Source organism: Podarcis filfolensis (genome assembly GCF_964270895.1).
Source record: "Podarcis filfolensis genome assembly, contig: HAP1_SCAFFOLD_190, whole genome shotgun sequence".
Taxonomy (NCBI): Eukaryota; Metazoa; Chordata; class Lepidosauria; order Squamata; family Lacertidae; genus Podarcis; species Podarcis filfolensis.
The window spans coordinates 37,501-53,572 of NW_028149395.1; the positions used below are offsets into that span (position 1 = coordinate 37,501).

The 16,072-nt window shown below is 46.8% G+C and overlaps 1 protein-coding gene across 1 annotated transcript in view; it reads left to right on the top strand.

Moving 5' to 3' along the window:
* Positions 1-15,513, top strand: part of LOC310755101 (TNF receptor-associated factor 2-like) — a gene marked incomplete at its 3' end in the record, with an annotated part of 18,560 nt that extends 3,047 nt beyond the window's left edge. Inside the window, exons 4-8 of the mRNA XM_083631786.1 lie at positions 4,950-5,024; positions 5,112-5,186; positions 9,992-10,906; positions 14,655-14,832; positions 15,437-15,513. Of these exons, the coding sequence (XP_083487912.1) occupies positions 4,950-5,024; positions 5,112-5,186; positions 9,992-10,906; positions 14,655-14,832; positions 15,437-15,513 (1,320 nt within the window). The remainder of the gene's footprint in view (positions 1-4,949; positions 5,025-5,111; positions 5,187-9,991; positions 10,907-14,654; positions 14,833-15,436) is intronic.
* Positions 15,514-16,072: the final 559 nt, after the last annotated feature.

The window sequence follows — 16,072 nt, forward strand, 5'->3', positions numbered from 1 at the left end:
TAGCTGCCGAGGTTGGTATTAACAGCAGTAGTATTAGTATTAGTATTAGTACTATTGAGGGTGGTATTATCAGTGTTATTAGTAGTAGTAGTAGTAGTAGTAGTAGTAGTACTATTGTGTTTTGATGTTAGCTGCTCTGAGCCCAGCTTTGGCTGCGGAGGGTGGTATTAACAGTAGTAGTAGTAGTAGTAGTAGTAGTATTGAGGGTGGTATTATCAGTAGTAGTAGTAGTAGTAGTACTATTGTGTATGATGTTAGCTGCTCTGAGCCTGGCTTTAGCTGCCGAGGTTGGTATTAACAGTAGTAGTAGTAGTAGTACTACTATTGAGGGTGGTATTATCAGTATTATTAATAGTAGTAGTAGTAGTAGTAGTGCTATTGTGTTCTGATGTTAGCTGCTCTGAGCCCAGCTTTGGCTGCGGAGGGTGGTATAAACAGTAGTAGTAGTAGTAGTAGTAGTAATATAGAGGGTGGTATTATCAGTAGTAGTAGTATTACTATCAGTATTACTACTATTATGTATGATGTTAGCCGCTCTGAGCCCGGCTTTAGCTGCCGAGGTTGGTATTAACAGTAGTAGTAGTAGTAGTAGCAGCAGCAGCAGCAGCAGCAGCAGTAGCAGTAGTAGTACTATTGAGGGTGGTATTATCAGTATTATTATTAATGGTGGTAGTAGTAGTAGTAGTAGTAGTGCTATTGTGTTCTGATGTTAGCTGCTCTGAGCCCTGCTTTGGCTGCGGAGGGTGGTAATATCAGTAGTAGTATTATTACTATTAGTGTTACTACTATTATGTATGATGTTAGCCGCTCTGAGCGCGGCTTTAGCTGCCAATATTGGTATTAACAGTAGTAGTAGTAGTAGTAGTAGTAGTAGTATTGAGGCTAGTATTATCAGTATTATTATTATTAATAGTAGTAGTAGTAGTACTATTGTGTTTTGATGTTAGCTGCTCTGAGCCCGGCTTTGGCTGCCGAGGTTGGTATTAACAGTAGTAGTAGTAGTAGTAGTAGTAGTATTGAGGGTGGTATTATCAGTATTAGTAGTAGTAGTAGTAGTAGTAGTACTATTGTGTTTTGATGTTAGCTGCTCTGAGCCCGGCTTTGGCTGCGGAGGGCGGTATTAACAGTAGTAGTAGTAGTAGTAGTAGTAGTAGTAGTAGTAGTATTGAGGGTGGTATTATCAGTAGTAGTAGTATTACTATCAGTATTGCTACTATTATGTATGATGTTAGCCGCTCTGAGCCCGGCTTTAGCTGCCGAGGTTGGTATTAACAGTAGTAGTAGTAGTAGTAGTAGTAGTAGTAGTAGTAGTATTGAGGGTGGTATTATCAGTAGTAGTAGTATTACTATCAGTATTACTACTATTATGTATGATGTTAGCCGCTCTGAGCCCGGCTTTAGCTGCCGAGGTTGGTATTAACAGTAGTAGTAGTAGTAGTAGTAGTAGTAGCAGTAGTAGCAGCAGTAGTACTATCGAGGGTGGTTTTATCAGTATTAGTAGTAGTAGTAGTAGTAGTGCTATTGTGTTCTGATGTTAGCTGCTCTGAGCCCGGCTTTGGCTGCGGACGGTGGTAATATCAGTAGTAGTATTATTACTATTAGTGTTACTACTATTCTGTATGATGTTAGCCGCTCTGAGCCCGGCTTTAGCTGCCGAGGTTGGTATTAACAGTAGTAGTAGTAGTAGTAGTAGTAGTACTGTTGAGGGTGGTATTATCAGTATTATTATTAATAGTAGTAGTAGTAGTAGTAGTAGTGCTATTGTGTTCCGATGTTAGCTGCTCTGAGCCCGGCTTTGGCTGCGGACGGTGGTATTTTTATTATTCCTATTAGTATTAGTACTATTGTGTATGATGTTAGCCGCTCTGAACCCTGCTTTGGCTGCGGAGGGTGGTAATATCAGTAGTAGTATTATTACTATTAGTGTTACTACTATTATGTATGATGTTAGCCGCTCTGAGCCCGGCTTTAGCTGCCGAGGTTGGTATTAACAGTAGTAGTAGTAGTAGTAGTAGTAGTATTGAGAGTGGTATTATCAGTATTAGCATTAATAGTAGTAGTAGTATTAGCACTATTGTGTTTTGATGTTAGCTGCTCTGAGCCCGGCTTTGGCTGCGGAGGGTGGTATTAACAGTAGTAGTAGTAGTAGTAGTAGTATTATTGAGGGTGGTATTATCAGTAGTAGTAGTAGTAGTAGTAGTACTATTATGTATGATGTTAGCCGCTCTGAGCCCGGCTTTAGCTGCCGAGGTTGGTATTAACATTAGTAGTAGTAGTAGTCGTAGTATTGATGGTGGTATTATCAGTATTATTATTAATAGTAGTAGTAGTATTAGTACTATTGTGTTCTGATGTTAGCTGCTCTGAGCCCGGCTTTGGCTGCGGACGGTGGTATTTTTATTATTACTATTAGTATTAGTGCTATTGTGTATGATGTTAGCCGCTCTGAGCCCGGCTTTGGCTGCGGAGGGTGGTAATATCAGTAGTAGTATTATTACTATTAGTGTTACTACTATTATGTATGATGTTAGCCGCTCTGAGCCCGGCTTTAGCTGCCGAGGTTGGTATTAACAGTAGTAGTAGTAGTAGTAGTAGTAGTAGTACTATTGAGGGTGGTATTATTATTATTAATAATAATAATAGTAGTAGTATTAGTGCTATTGTGTTCTGATGTTAGCTACTCTGAGCCCGGCTTTGGCTGCGGACGGTGGTATTTTTATTATTACTATTAGTATTAGTACTATTGTGTATGATGTTAGCCGCTCTGAACCCTGCTTTGGCTGCGGAGGGTGGTAATATCAGTAGTAGTATTATTACTATTAGTGTTACTACTATTATGTATGATGTTAGCCGCTCTGAGACCGGCTTTAGCTGCCGAGGTTGGTATTAACAGTAGTAGTAGTAGTAGTAGTAGTAGTAGTATTGAGGGTGGTATTATCAGTATTACTATTAATAGTAGTAGTAGTAGTAGTAGTAGTAGTACTATTGTGTTCTGATTTTAGCTGCTCTGAGCCCGGCTTTGGCTGCGGACGGTGGTATTTTTATTATTACTATTAGTATTAGTGCTATTGTGTATGATGTTAGCCGCTCTGAGCCCTGCTTTGGCTGCGGAGGGTGGTAATATCAGTAGTAGTATTACTATCAGTATTAATACTATTATGTATGATGTTAGCCGCTCTGAGCCCAGCTTTAGCTGCCGAGGTTGGTATTAACAGTAGTAGTAGTGGTAGTATTAGTAGTAGTAGTATTGAGGGTGGTATTATCAGTAGTAGTAGTAGCAGCAGCAGTAGTACTATTGAGGGTGGTATTATCTGTAGTAGTAGTAGTAGTAGTATTGAGGGTGGTATTATCAGTATTACTATTAATAGTAGTAGTAGTAGTAGTACTATTGTGTTCTGATGTTAGCTGCTCTGAGCCCGGCTTTGGCTGCGGACGGTGGTATTTTTATTATTACTATTAGTATTAGTACTATTGTGTATGATGTTAGACGCTCTGAACCCTGCTTTGGCTGCGGAGGGTGGTAATATCAGTAGTAGTATTATTACTATTAGTGTTACTACTATTATGTATGATGTTAGCCGCTCTGAGCCCGGCTTTAGCTGCCGAGGTTGGTATTAACAGTAGTAGTAGTAGTAGTAGTAGTAGTACTATTGAGGGTGGTATTATCAGTATTATTATTAATAGTAATAGTAGTATTAGTACTATTGTGTATGACGTTAGCCGCTCTGAACCCTGCTTTGGCTGCGGAGGGTGGTAATATCAGTAGTAGTATTATTACTATTAGTCTTACTACTATTATGTATGATGTTAGCCGCTCTGAGCCCGGCTTTAGCTGCCGAGGTTGGTATTAACAGTAGTAGTAGTAGTAGTAGTAGTAGTAGTAGTAGTATTGAGGGTGGTATTATCTGTAGTTGTAGTAGTAGTAGTAGTATTGAGGGTGGTATTATCAGTATTATTATTAATAGTAGTATTAGTATTAGTGCTATTGTGTTCTGATGTTAGCTACTCTGAGCCTGGCTTTGGCTGCGGACGGTGGTATTTTTATTATTACTATTAGTATTAGTACTATTGTGTATGATGCTAGCCGCTCTGAACCCCGCTTTGGCTGCGGAGGGTGGTAATATCAGTAGTAGTATTATTAATATTAGTGTTACTACTATTATGTATGATGTTAGCCGCTCTGAGCCCGGCTTTAGCTGCCGAGGTTGGTATTAACAGTAGTAGTAGTAGTAGTACTATTGAGGGTGGTATTATCAGTAGTAGTAGTAGCAGCAGCAGCAGCAGTAGTACTATTGAGGGTGGTATTATCTGTAGTAGTAGTAGTAGTAGTAGTACTATTGAGGGTGGTATTATCAGTATTATTATTAATAGTAGTAGTAGTATTAGTGCTATTGTGTTCTGATGTTAGCTGCTCTGAGCCCGGCTTTGGCTGCGGACGGTGGTATTTTTATTATTACTATTAGTATTAGTGCTATTGTGTATGATGTTAGCCGCTCTGAGCCCTGCTTTGGCTGCGGAGGGTGGTAATACCAGTATTATTATTATTATTATTATTATTATTATTATTATTATTATTATTACCACTACTACGACGACGACTACTACTACTATGACTACTACGACTACTACTACTACAGTAGTTGTAACAATAGTACTAATAATAGTACTATTATTAGTACTATTATGTACAATGTTATATAAATACATTATTATTATTACTACTACTACTACTACTACTACAGTCGTTGTAATAATAGTACTAATAATAGTACTATTATTAGTACTATAATGTGCAATGTTATATAAATACATTATTATTATTATTATTATTATTATTATTATTATTATTATTGGAGTACTATTATGTCTGATCTTGCCGTGTCCAACGCGTTACTAACTTCTAATTTCTGAGTAAACCCAGAGTAACCATCCTTACTCCCCCCCCCCAGGCTCACGAGGAGACCTGTCCCAAGTTCCCCCTCACCTGCGACGGCTGCGGGAAGACGGACGTCCCGCGGGAATCGGTGAGCCGCCTTCGCCCCGGGGGTGGAGTAACGTTACTCCGGGTATCGTCCACTCCACCCCCTGACCTTCCTCCTCCTTTTCCTTAGTTCGCCGACCACGTCCGGAGCTGCGGAAGGTTCCGGGTGCCGTGCCGCTTCCGGCCCGTCGGCTGCGGCAAGGTGGTGAGTGCGAGTTGCTACTCTGGGCGGGTTGGGGGGAACGTTGCTGCGATTGGGATGAGTAGGGTTGGTATTAGTGCCATTGGGAGTGTTGGTCTGATGGGTATTGTTGGGAAGGTGGTGATGTGGTGTGAGTATCAATGTAGTAGTATTTATAGTGTAGTGTAGTGTAGTGTAGTGTAGTATAGATGTAATAAAATATATTATTAACATAGTAATAGTATTGGGAGTATTGGGAGTATTAGCATGATCAGTAGTATTGCAGTGGTGGTGATGTGGTATCAATATAGTAATAGTATTAGTAATAGTAATATAATAGTAATATAGTATTAGATATATTATAATATAATATAATATAATATAATATAATATAATATAATATAATATAATATAATATAATATAATAATATAGTAACAGTTTTAGTAATAATAGTATGGTACCAACTATGGTACCAACTACTATTGGTACCAACTATGGTACCAATAGTAACTACCAATACTTCAAACACCACCAACACTATCAATTCTTCAAATACTACCAATACTACCAATACCAGCAATACTACCAATAGTTCAAATACCATCAATACTATCAATTCTTCAAACACTACCAATACTTCAAATGCCACCAATACTAACGATACTTCAAATACTCCAAGTAACCACAGTGATACTACTCTGACCAATACTACAAATAATACTACCACTAACAGCCTTACTCACCCGATTCCTTTGATTCAGATTCCTAGCGGTTGCTTTCTAGTACCCACAGTGCTGCTTTGAGTATTAATACTACTTCCTCCCCCATAGTGATACTACTCAGACCAATACTACGAACAATACTACCCTTAACAGCCTTACTCGCCCGATTCCTTTGATTCAGATTCCTAGCGGTTGCTTTCTAGTATTCACAGTGCTGCTTTGAGTATTAATACTACTTCCTCCCCCATAGTGATACAACTCTGACCAATACTACGAATAATACTCCCATCAACAGCCTTACTCGCCCGATCTCTTTGATTCAGATTCCTAGCAGTTGCTTTCTAGTACTCACAGTGCTGCTTTGAGTATTAATACTACTTCCTCCCCCATAGTGATACTACTCAGACCAATACTACGAATAATACTCCCACTAACAGCCTTACTCGCCCGATCTCTTTGATTCAGATTCCTAGCAGTTGCTTTCTAGCACTCACAGTGCTGCTTTGAGTATTAATACTACTTCCTCCCCCATAGTGATACTACTCAGACCAATACTACGAATAATACTCCCACTAACAGCCTTACTCGCCCGATTCCTTTGATTCAGATTCCTAGCGGTTGCTTTCTAGTATTCACAGTGCGGCTTTGAGTATTAATACTACTTCCTCCCCCATAGTGACACTACTCAGACCAATACTACGAACAATACTACCCTTAACAGCCTTACTCGCCCGATTCCTTTGATTCAGATTCCTAGCAGTTGCTTTCTAGTACTCACAGTGCTGCTTTGAGTATTAATACTACTTCCTCCCCCATAGTGATACTACTCAGACCAATACTACGAACAATACTACCCTTAACAGCCTTACTCGCCCGATTCCTTTGATTCAGATTCCTAGCGGTTGCTTTCTAGTATTCACAGTGCTGCTTTGAGTATTAATACTACTTCCTCCCCCATAGTGATACAACTCTGACCAATACTACGAATAATACTCCCATCAACAGCCTTACTCGCCCGATCTCTTTGATTCAGATTCCTAGCAGTTGCTTTCTAGTACTCACAGTGCTGCTTTGAGTATTAATACTACTTCCTCCCCCATAGTGATACTACTCAGACCAATACTACGAATAATACTCCCACTAACAGCCTTACTCGCCCGATCTCTTTCATTCAGATTCCTAGCAGTTGCTTTCTAGTATTCACAGTGCGGCTTTGAGTATTAATACTACTTCCTCCCCCCATAGTGATACTCATACCAATACTACGAATAATACTACCACCAACAACCTTACTCGCCCGATTCCTTTGATTCGGATTCCTAGCGGTTGCTTTCTAGTACTCACAGTGCGGCTTTGAGTATTAATACTGCTTCCTCCCCCCATAGTGACACTACTCAGACCAATACTACGAACAATACTACCCTTAACAGCCTTACTCGCCCGATTCCTTTGATTCGGATTCCTAGCGGTTGCTTTCTAGTACTCACAGTGCGGCTTTGAGTATTAATACTGCTTCCTCCCCCCATAGTGACACTACTCAGACCAATACTACGAACAATACTACCCTTAACAGCCTTACTCGCCCGATTCCTTTGATTCGGATTCCTAGCGGTTGCTTTCTAGTACTCACAGTGCTGCTTTGAGTATTAATACTACTTCCTCCCCCCATAGTGATACTACCCAGACCAATACTACGAATAATACTACCATCAACAGCCTTACTCGCCCGATTCCTTTGATTCAGATTCCTAGCTGTTGCTTTCTAGTACTCACAGTGCTGCTTTGAGTATTAATACTACTTCCTCCCCCCATAGTGATACTACTCGGACCAATACTGCGAATAATACTACCATCAACAGCCTTACTCGCCCGATTCCTTTGATTCAGATTCCTAGCAGTTGCTTTCTAGTACTCACAGTGCGCCTTTGAGTATTAATACTACTTCCTCCCCCCATAGTGATACTACTCGGACCAATACTACGAATAATACTACCCTTAACAGCCTTACTCGCCCGATTCCTTTGATTTGGATTCCTAGCGGTTGCTTTCTAGTACTCACAGTGCGGCTTTGAGTATTAATACTGCTTCCTCCCCCCATAGTGACACTACTCAGACCAATACTACGAACAATACTACCCTTAACAGCCTTACTCGCCCGATTCCTTTGATTCGGATTCCTAGCGGTTGCTTTCTAGTACTCACAGTACTGCTTTGAGTATTAATACTACTTCCTCCCCCATAGTGATACTACTCAGACCAATACTACGAACAATACTACCCTTAACAGCCTTACTCGCCCGATTCCTTTGATTCGGATTCCTAGCGGTTGCTTTCTAGTACTCACAGTGCTGCTTTGAGTATTAATACTACTTCCTCCCCCCATAGTGATACTACTCAGACCAATACTACGAATAATACTCCCATCAACAGCCTTACTCGCCCGATTCCTTTGATTCAGATTCCTAGCAGTTGCTTTCTAGTACTCACAGTGCTGCTTTGAGTATTAATACTACTTCCTCCCCCATAGTGATACTACTCAGACCAATACTACGAATAATACTCCCATCAACAGCCTTACTCGCCCGATTCCTTTGATTCGGATTCCTAGCGGTTGCTTTCTAGTACTCACAGTGCGGCTTTGAGTATTAATACTACTTCCTCCCCCCATAGTGATACTACTCGGACCAATACTACGAATAATACTCCCATTCACAGCCTTACTCGCCCGATTCCTTTGATTCGGATTCCTAGGGGTTGCTTTCTAGTACTCACAGTGCGGCTTTGAGTATTAATACTACTTCCTCCCCCCATAGTGATACTACTCAGACCAATACTACGAACAATACTACCACTAACAGCCTTACTCGCCCGATTCCTTTGATTCGGATTCCTAGCGGTTGCTTTCTAGTACTCACAGTGCTGCTTTGAGTATTAATACTACTTCCTCCCCCCATAGTGATACTACTCGGACCAATACTACGAACAATACTACCATTCACAGCCTTACTCGCCCGATTCCTTTGATTCAGATTCCTAGGGGTTGCTTTCTAGTACTCACAGTGCTGCTTTGAGTATTGATACTACTTCCTCCTCCCATAGTGATACTACTCAGACCAATACTACGAATAATACTACCACTAACAGCCTTACTCGCCCGATTCCTTTGATTCGGATTCCTAGCGGTTGCTTTCTAGTACTCACAGTGCGGCTTTGAGTATTAATACTACTTCCTCCCCCCATAGTGATACTACTCGGACCAATACTACGAATAATACTCCCATTAGCAGCCTTACTCGCCCGATCCCTTTGATTCAGATTCCTAGCGGTTGCTTTCTAGTACTCACAGTGCGGCTTTGAGTATTAATACTACTTCCTCCCCCCATAGTGATACTACTCGGACCAATACTACGAACAATACTACCATTCACAGCCTTACTCGCCCGATTCCTTTGATTCAGATTCCTAGGGGTTGCTTTCTAGTACTCACAGTGCTGCTTTGAGTATTGATACTACTTCCTCCTCCCATAGTGATACTACTCAGACCAATACTACGAATAATACTACCACTAACAGCCTTACTCGCCCGATTCCTTTGATTCGGATTCCTAGCGGTTGCTTTCTAGTACTCACAGTGCGGCTTTGAGTATTAATACTACTTCCTCCCCCCATAGTGATACTACTCGGACCAATACTACGAATAATACTCCCATTAGCAGCCTTACTCGCCCGATCCCTTTGATTCAGATTCCTAGCGGTTGCTTTCTAGTACTCACAGTGCGGCTTTGAGTATTAATACTACTTCCTCCCCCCATAGTGATACTACTCGGACCAATACTACGAATAATACTCCCATTAGCAGCCTTACTCGCCCGATCCCTTTGATTCGGATTCCTAGCGGTTGCTTTCTAGTACTCACAGTGCGGCTTGGAGTATTCATACTACTTCCTCCCCCCATAGTGATACTACTCGGACCAATACGACGAATAATACTCCCATCAACAGCCTTACTCGCCCGATTCCTTTGATTCGGATTCCTAGCGGTTGCTTTCTAGTACTCACAGTACTGCTCGGAGTATTAATACTACTTCCTCCCCCCGGTTCCGCAGCTGGAGAAGGAAGCCCTGCCCCTCCACGAGGCCCAGAACTTTCCGGAACATCTCGGCCTGCTCCTCAACTTCGCCCTCCGGCTGGCTGGGCCCCCCAATTCAGACCCCCATTTATTCGGGGCCCCCGATCTGGTCCAAGACCCCCAAGAGCCCCATTTATTCGGGGCCCCACATTCGGCCAAAGACCCCCATTTGGTCCAGGACCCCCATTTATCGGGGGCCCCCGATTTGGTCCAATACCCCCATCTGACTGGGGCCCCCAGTTCGGCTAAAGACCCCCGTTTGGTCAGAGACCCCCATTTATTGGGGGCCCCCAATTCGGCCAAGGAACCCCATCAGCTTGGGGCCCCCAATTTAGCCCAAGACCCCCATCTGGTCGGGGCCCCCAATTCGGCTAAAGACCCCCATTTGGTCAGAGACCCCCACTTATTGGGGGCCCCACATTCGGCCAAAGACCCCCATCTGCTTGGGGCCCCACACTCGGCCCAAGACCCCCATTTACTAGGGGCCCGAAATTCAGCCAAGGGACCCCACTCACCCCCAGACCCCCATTTCCTGGGGGCCCCACATTCGGCTAAAGACCCCCATTTGCTGAAAGAGCCCCACTTATTGGGGGCCCCACATTCGGCCCAAGACCCCCATCCAATCAGGGACCCCCATTCAGCCCCGGACCCCCATTTCCTCGGGGCCCCCCATTTGTCCCAAGACCCCCAACCAATCAGGGGCCCCGATCCGCCCCCAGACCCCCATTTCCTGGGGCCCCCGGCCCCCCAGCCCTATGCGGCCCTCGAACTGAAGACCGCCACCCTAGAGAAGATCGTCTGCGTCCTCAACCGGGAAGTGGAGCGGCTGGCGGCCGAATCGGCGCAGGAGCGGCGCCGGGAGGAGGAGCGCGCCGAATCGCTGACCTACAAGGTTCGGGGGGCCCGGGGTCCCGATCCGGTTCCAGCCCCGAAACTCCAAAGCGGAGTCAGCCTGGAGCCCCAAAGCGGAGTCAGTCTGGAGTCGCTCCGCTTTCGCCCCATTTTCCCCGTTTTTCCAACCAAAAAAGCCCAAACTGGACTCAATCTGGTTTGCTGCGTCTCCCCTTTCCGGGAAACGAAGCCCCAAAGTGGAGTCAGCCTGGAGCCCCAAAGTGGAGTCAGTCTGGAGTCGCTCCGCTTTCGCCCCATTTTCCCCGTTTTTCCAACCAAAAAAGCCCAAACTGGACTCAATCTGGTTTGCTGCGTCTCCCCTTTCCGGGAAACGAAGCCCCAAAGTGGAGTCAGCCTGGAGCCCCAAAGCGGAGTCAGTCTGGAGTCACTCCGCTTTCGCCCCATTTCCCCCGTTTTTCCAACCCAAAAAGCCCAAACTGGACTCAATCTGGTTTGCCGCGTTTCCCCTTTCCGGGAAACGAAGCCCCAAAGTGGAGTCAGTCTGGAGCCCCAAAGCGGAGTCAGTCTGAAGCCCCAAACCGGACTCAATCTGGTTTGCCGCGTTTCCCCTTTCCGGGAAACGAAGCCCCAAAGTGGAGTCAGTCTGATGCCCCAAAGTGGAGTCAAAGTGGAGTCAGTCTGACGCCCCAAAGTGGAGTCAAAGTGGAGTCAATCTGATGCCCCAAAGAGGAGTCAAAGTGGAGTCAGTCTGATGCCCCAAAGTGGAGTGAAAGTGGAGTCAGTCTGACGCCCCAAAGCGGAGTCAAAGTGGAGTCAGTCTGACACCCCAAAGAGGAGTCATAGTGGAGTCAGTCTGACGCCCCAAAGAGGAGTCAAAGTGGAGTCAGTCTGATGCCCCAAAGCGGAGTCAGTCTGATTTCCGTTGTCTAGAAATCTGAAAGCTAGGTAGGCCCTTCGGCGCGCCAAACCGGAGTCACTCCACTTTCAACCCTTTTCCCCGTTTTCCCCGGATCTCAAACAAAAAAAAGGCCCAACTGGAGTCAATCTGGTTTGCCACGTTTCCCCTTTCCAGGAAACAAACCCCCAAAGCGGAGTCAGTCTGGAGCCCCAAAGCGGAGTCAGTCTGAAGCCCCAAACTGGACTCAATCCGGTTTGCTGTGTTTCCCCTTTCTGGGAAATGAAATCCCATAGTGGAGTCAGTCTGGAGTCACTCCGGTTTTGCCCCATTTCCCGTTTCCCCCGGATCTCAAAGAAAGAAAAGCCCAAACTGGAGTCAATCCGCTTTGCCGCGTTTCCCCTTTCTGGGAAAGGAAGGGCCAAAGCGGAGTCAGTCTGGAGCCCCAAAGTGGAGTCAGTCTGGAGTCACTCCGGTTTCACCCCATTCCCACCATTTCCCCCAGATTTCAGTCTGATTTCCATTGTCTAGAAATCTGAAAGGTAGGTAGGCCCTTTGGCACGCCAAACTGGAGTCACTCCGTTTTCAGCCCATTTCCCCGTTTTCCCCGGATCTCAAACAAAAAAAAGCCCCAAAGCGGAGTCAGTCTGAAGCCCCAAACTGGACTCAATCCGGTTTGCTGGGTTTCCCCTTTCCGGGAAACGTAGCCCCAAAGCGGAGTCAGTCTGGAGTCACTCCGGTTTCACCCCATTTTCCCCAGATCTCAAACAAAAAAAAAACCTAAACTGGATTGAATCCGCTTTGCCGCATTTACCCTTTCTGGGAAAGCCCCAAAGCGGAGTCAGTCCGAAGCCCCAAAGCGGAGTCAGCCTGGAGTCACTCCGGTTTCACCCCAATCAATCCGGTTTGCTGCGTTTCCCCTTTCTGGGAAACATAGCCCCAAAGCGGAGCCAGTCTGGAGTCACTCCGGTTTCACCCCATTTTTCCCAGATCTCAAACAGAAAAAACCTAAACTGGATTGAATCCGCTTTGCCGCATTTACCCTTTCTGGGAAAGCCCCAAAGTGGAGTCAGTCCGAAGCCCCAAAGCGGAGTCAGTCTGGAGTCACTCCGGCTTCACCCCAATCAATCCGGTTTGCTGCGTTTCCCCTTTCTGGGAAATGTAGCCCCAAAGCGGAGTCGGTCTGGAGTCACTCCGGTTTCACCCCATTTTCCCCAGATCTCAAACAAAAAAAACCCCTAAACTGGATTGAATCCGCTTTGCCGCATTTACCCTTTCTGGGAAAGCCCCAAAGTGGAGTCAGTCCGAAGCCCCAAAGCGGAGTCAGTCTGGAGTCACTCCGGTTTCACCCCAATCAATCCGGTTTGCTGCGTTTCCCCTTTCTGGGAAACGCAGGCCCAAAGTGGAGTCGGTCTGAAACCCCCAAGTGGAGTCAAAGTGGAGTCAGTCTGACGCCCCAAAGCGGAGTTAGTCTGGAGCCCCAAAGTGGAGTCAGTCTGATTTCTGTTGTCTAGACAGCTGAAGACCCAAAGTGGAGTCAGTCCGAAACACCAAAGCGGAGTCAGTGTGAAGCCCCAAAAGCGGAGTCAGTCTGGAGTCAAGTCTGATTTCCGGTGTCTAGAAATAGGAAAGTTAGGTAGGCCCTTCGGCGTGCCAAACCGGAGTCACTCCGCTTTCAGCCCATTTAACCGTTTTCCCCGGATCTCAAACAAATAAAAGCCCAAACTGGAGTCAATGCGGTTTGCCGCGTTTCCCCTTTCCAGGAAAGGAAGCCCCAAAGCGGAGTCAGTCTGACGCCCCAAAGCGGAGTCAGTCTGACGCCCCAAAGCGGAGTCTAGAAGCCCCAAAGCGGAGTCAGTCTGATGCCCCAAAGTGGGGTCAAAGTGGAGTCAGTCTGACGCCCCAAAGAGGAGTCAAAGTGGAGTCAGTCTGACACCGCAAAGAGAAGTCAAAGTGGAGTCAGTCTGACGCCCCAAAGTGGAGTCAGTCGGAAGCCCCCAAGTGGAGTCAGTCTGAAGCCCCCAAGTGGAGTCAGTCTGGAGCCCCAAAGTGGAGTCAGTCTGAAGCCCCAAACTGGACTCAATCCGGTTTGCTGTGTTTCCCCTTTCTGGGGAATGAAATCCCATAGCGGAGTCAGTCTGGAGTCACTCCGGTTTTGCCCCATTTCCCGTTTTCCCCGGATCTCAAACAAAGAAAAGCCCAAACTGGAGTCAATCCGCTTTGCCGCGTTTCCCCTTTCCAGGAAACGAAGGCCCAAAGCGGAGTCGGTCTGGAGCCCCAAAGCGGAGTCAGTCTGATGCCCCAAAGCGGAGTCAAAGTGGAGTCAGTCTGACGCCCCATAGAGGAGTCAAAGTGGAGTCAGTCTGACGCCCCAAAGTGGAGTCAGTCGGAAGCCCCCAAGCGGAGTCAAAGTGGAGTCAGTCTGAAGCCCCAAAGTGGAGTCAGTCTGGAGCCCCAAAGCGGAGTCAAAGTGGAGTCAGTCTGAAACCCCAAAGTGGAGTCAGTCTGGAGCCCCAAAGCGGAGTCAAAGTGGAGTCAGTCTGAAACCCCAAAGTGGAGTCAGTCTGGAGCCCCAAAGTGGAGTCAAAGTGGAGTCAGTCTGAAACCCCAAAGCGGAGTCAGTCTGGAGCCCCAAAGTGGAGTCAAAGTGGAGTCAGTCTGACGCCCCAAAGTGGAGTCAGTCGGAAGCCCCCAAGTGGAGTCAAAGTGGAGTCAGTCTGAAACCCCAAAGCGGAGTCAGTCTGGAGCCCCAAAGCGGAGTCAAAGTGGAGTCAGTCTGGAGCCCCAAAGTGGAGTCAGTCTGGAGCCCCAAAGTGGAGTCCGGGGTGCGAATTTGGGGGGGCTTTGGGGGCCCCGATCCGGTTCCAGCCCTGACCCACATCCCACCCCACAGATCCGGGCGCTGGAGAGGAACCTGGCGCAGAAGGAGGCGGCGCTGGCGGAAGTGGAGTCGGCGCTTCGGCGCGCGGAAGAGGCGACCTACGACGGCGTCTTGGTCTGGAAGGTGGAGGAAGTGGGGCGGAAGAGGCAGGAAGCGGTGGCCGGACGGGCGCCGGCCGTCTTCTCGCCGGGTGGGTGGACTGACTTCCTGTTTCCTTCCTTCCTTCCTTCCTTCCTTCCTTCTTTCCTTCTCTCCTTCCTTCCTTCCTTCCTTCCTTCCTCCCTCTTTCCTTCCTTCCTTCCTTCCTTCCTTCCTTCCTTCCTTCCTTCCTTCCCTCCCTCCTTCCTTCCTTCCTTCCTTCCTTCCCTCCTTCCTTCCTTCCTTCCCTCCCTCCTTCCTTCCTCTCCTCCTTCCTTCCTCTCCTCCTTCCTTCCTTCCTTCCTTCCTTCCTTCCCTCCTTCCTTCCTTCCTTCCCTCCCTCCTTCCTTCCTCTCCTCCTTCCTTCCTTCCCTCCTTCCTTCCCTCTCCTTCCTTCCTTCCTTCCTTCCTTCCTTCCTTCCTTCCCTCCTTCCTTCCTTCCTTCCCTCCCTCCTTCCTTCCTCTCCTTCCTTCCTTCCTTCCTTCCTTCCTTCCTTCCTTCCTTCCCTCCTTCCTTCCTTCCTTCCCTCCCTCCTTCCTTCCTCTCCTCCTTCCTTCCTTCCATCCTTCCTTCCTTCCTTCCTTCCTTCCCTCCCTCCCTCCTTCCTTCCCTCCTTCCTCTCCTCCTTCCTGACTTTTTCCTTCCCTCCTTCCAGCCTTCTACACCGGCCGCTACGGCTATAAGATGTGCCTCCGCCTCTACCTCAATGGCGACACTTCCTTCCTCTCCTCCCTCCTTCCTTCCTTCCTCCTTCCTTCCTTCCTCTCCTCCTTCCTAACCCTTCCTCCTCCCTTCCTCCTTCCTTCTTTCCCTCGTTCCTTCCCTCCTTCCTTCCTTCCTTCCTTCCTCCTTCCCTCCTTCACTCCTCCTTCCTTCCTTCCTTCCTTACTCCTTCCTTCCTTCCTTCCTTCTTCCTTCCTTCCTCCCTTCCTTACTCCTTCCTTCCTCCCTTCCTTCTTTCCTTCCTTTTCCCTCCCTCCTTCCTTCCCTCTCCTCCCTCCCTTCCTCCTTCCTTCCTTCCTTCCTTCCTTCCTTCCTTCCTTCCTTCCTCCTCCTTCCTTCCCTTCCTTCCTTCCCTCTCCTTCCTTCATTCCTTCCTTCCTCCTTCCCTCCTTCCCTCCTCCTTCCTTTTTCCTTCCCTCCTTCCTCCCCTCCCTCCCTCCCTTTTTTCTTTCCTTTGTCCCCCTTCCCTCCCTCCCTCCTTCCTTCCTTCCTCCCTCCCTCCCTCCCTCCCTCCTTCCTCCCTCCCTCCCTCCCTTTTTTCTTTCCTTTGTCCCCCTTCCCTCCCTCT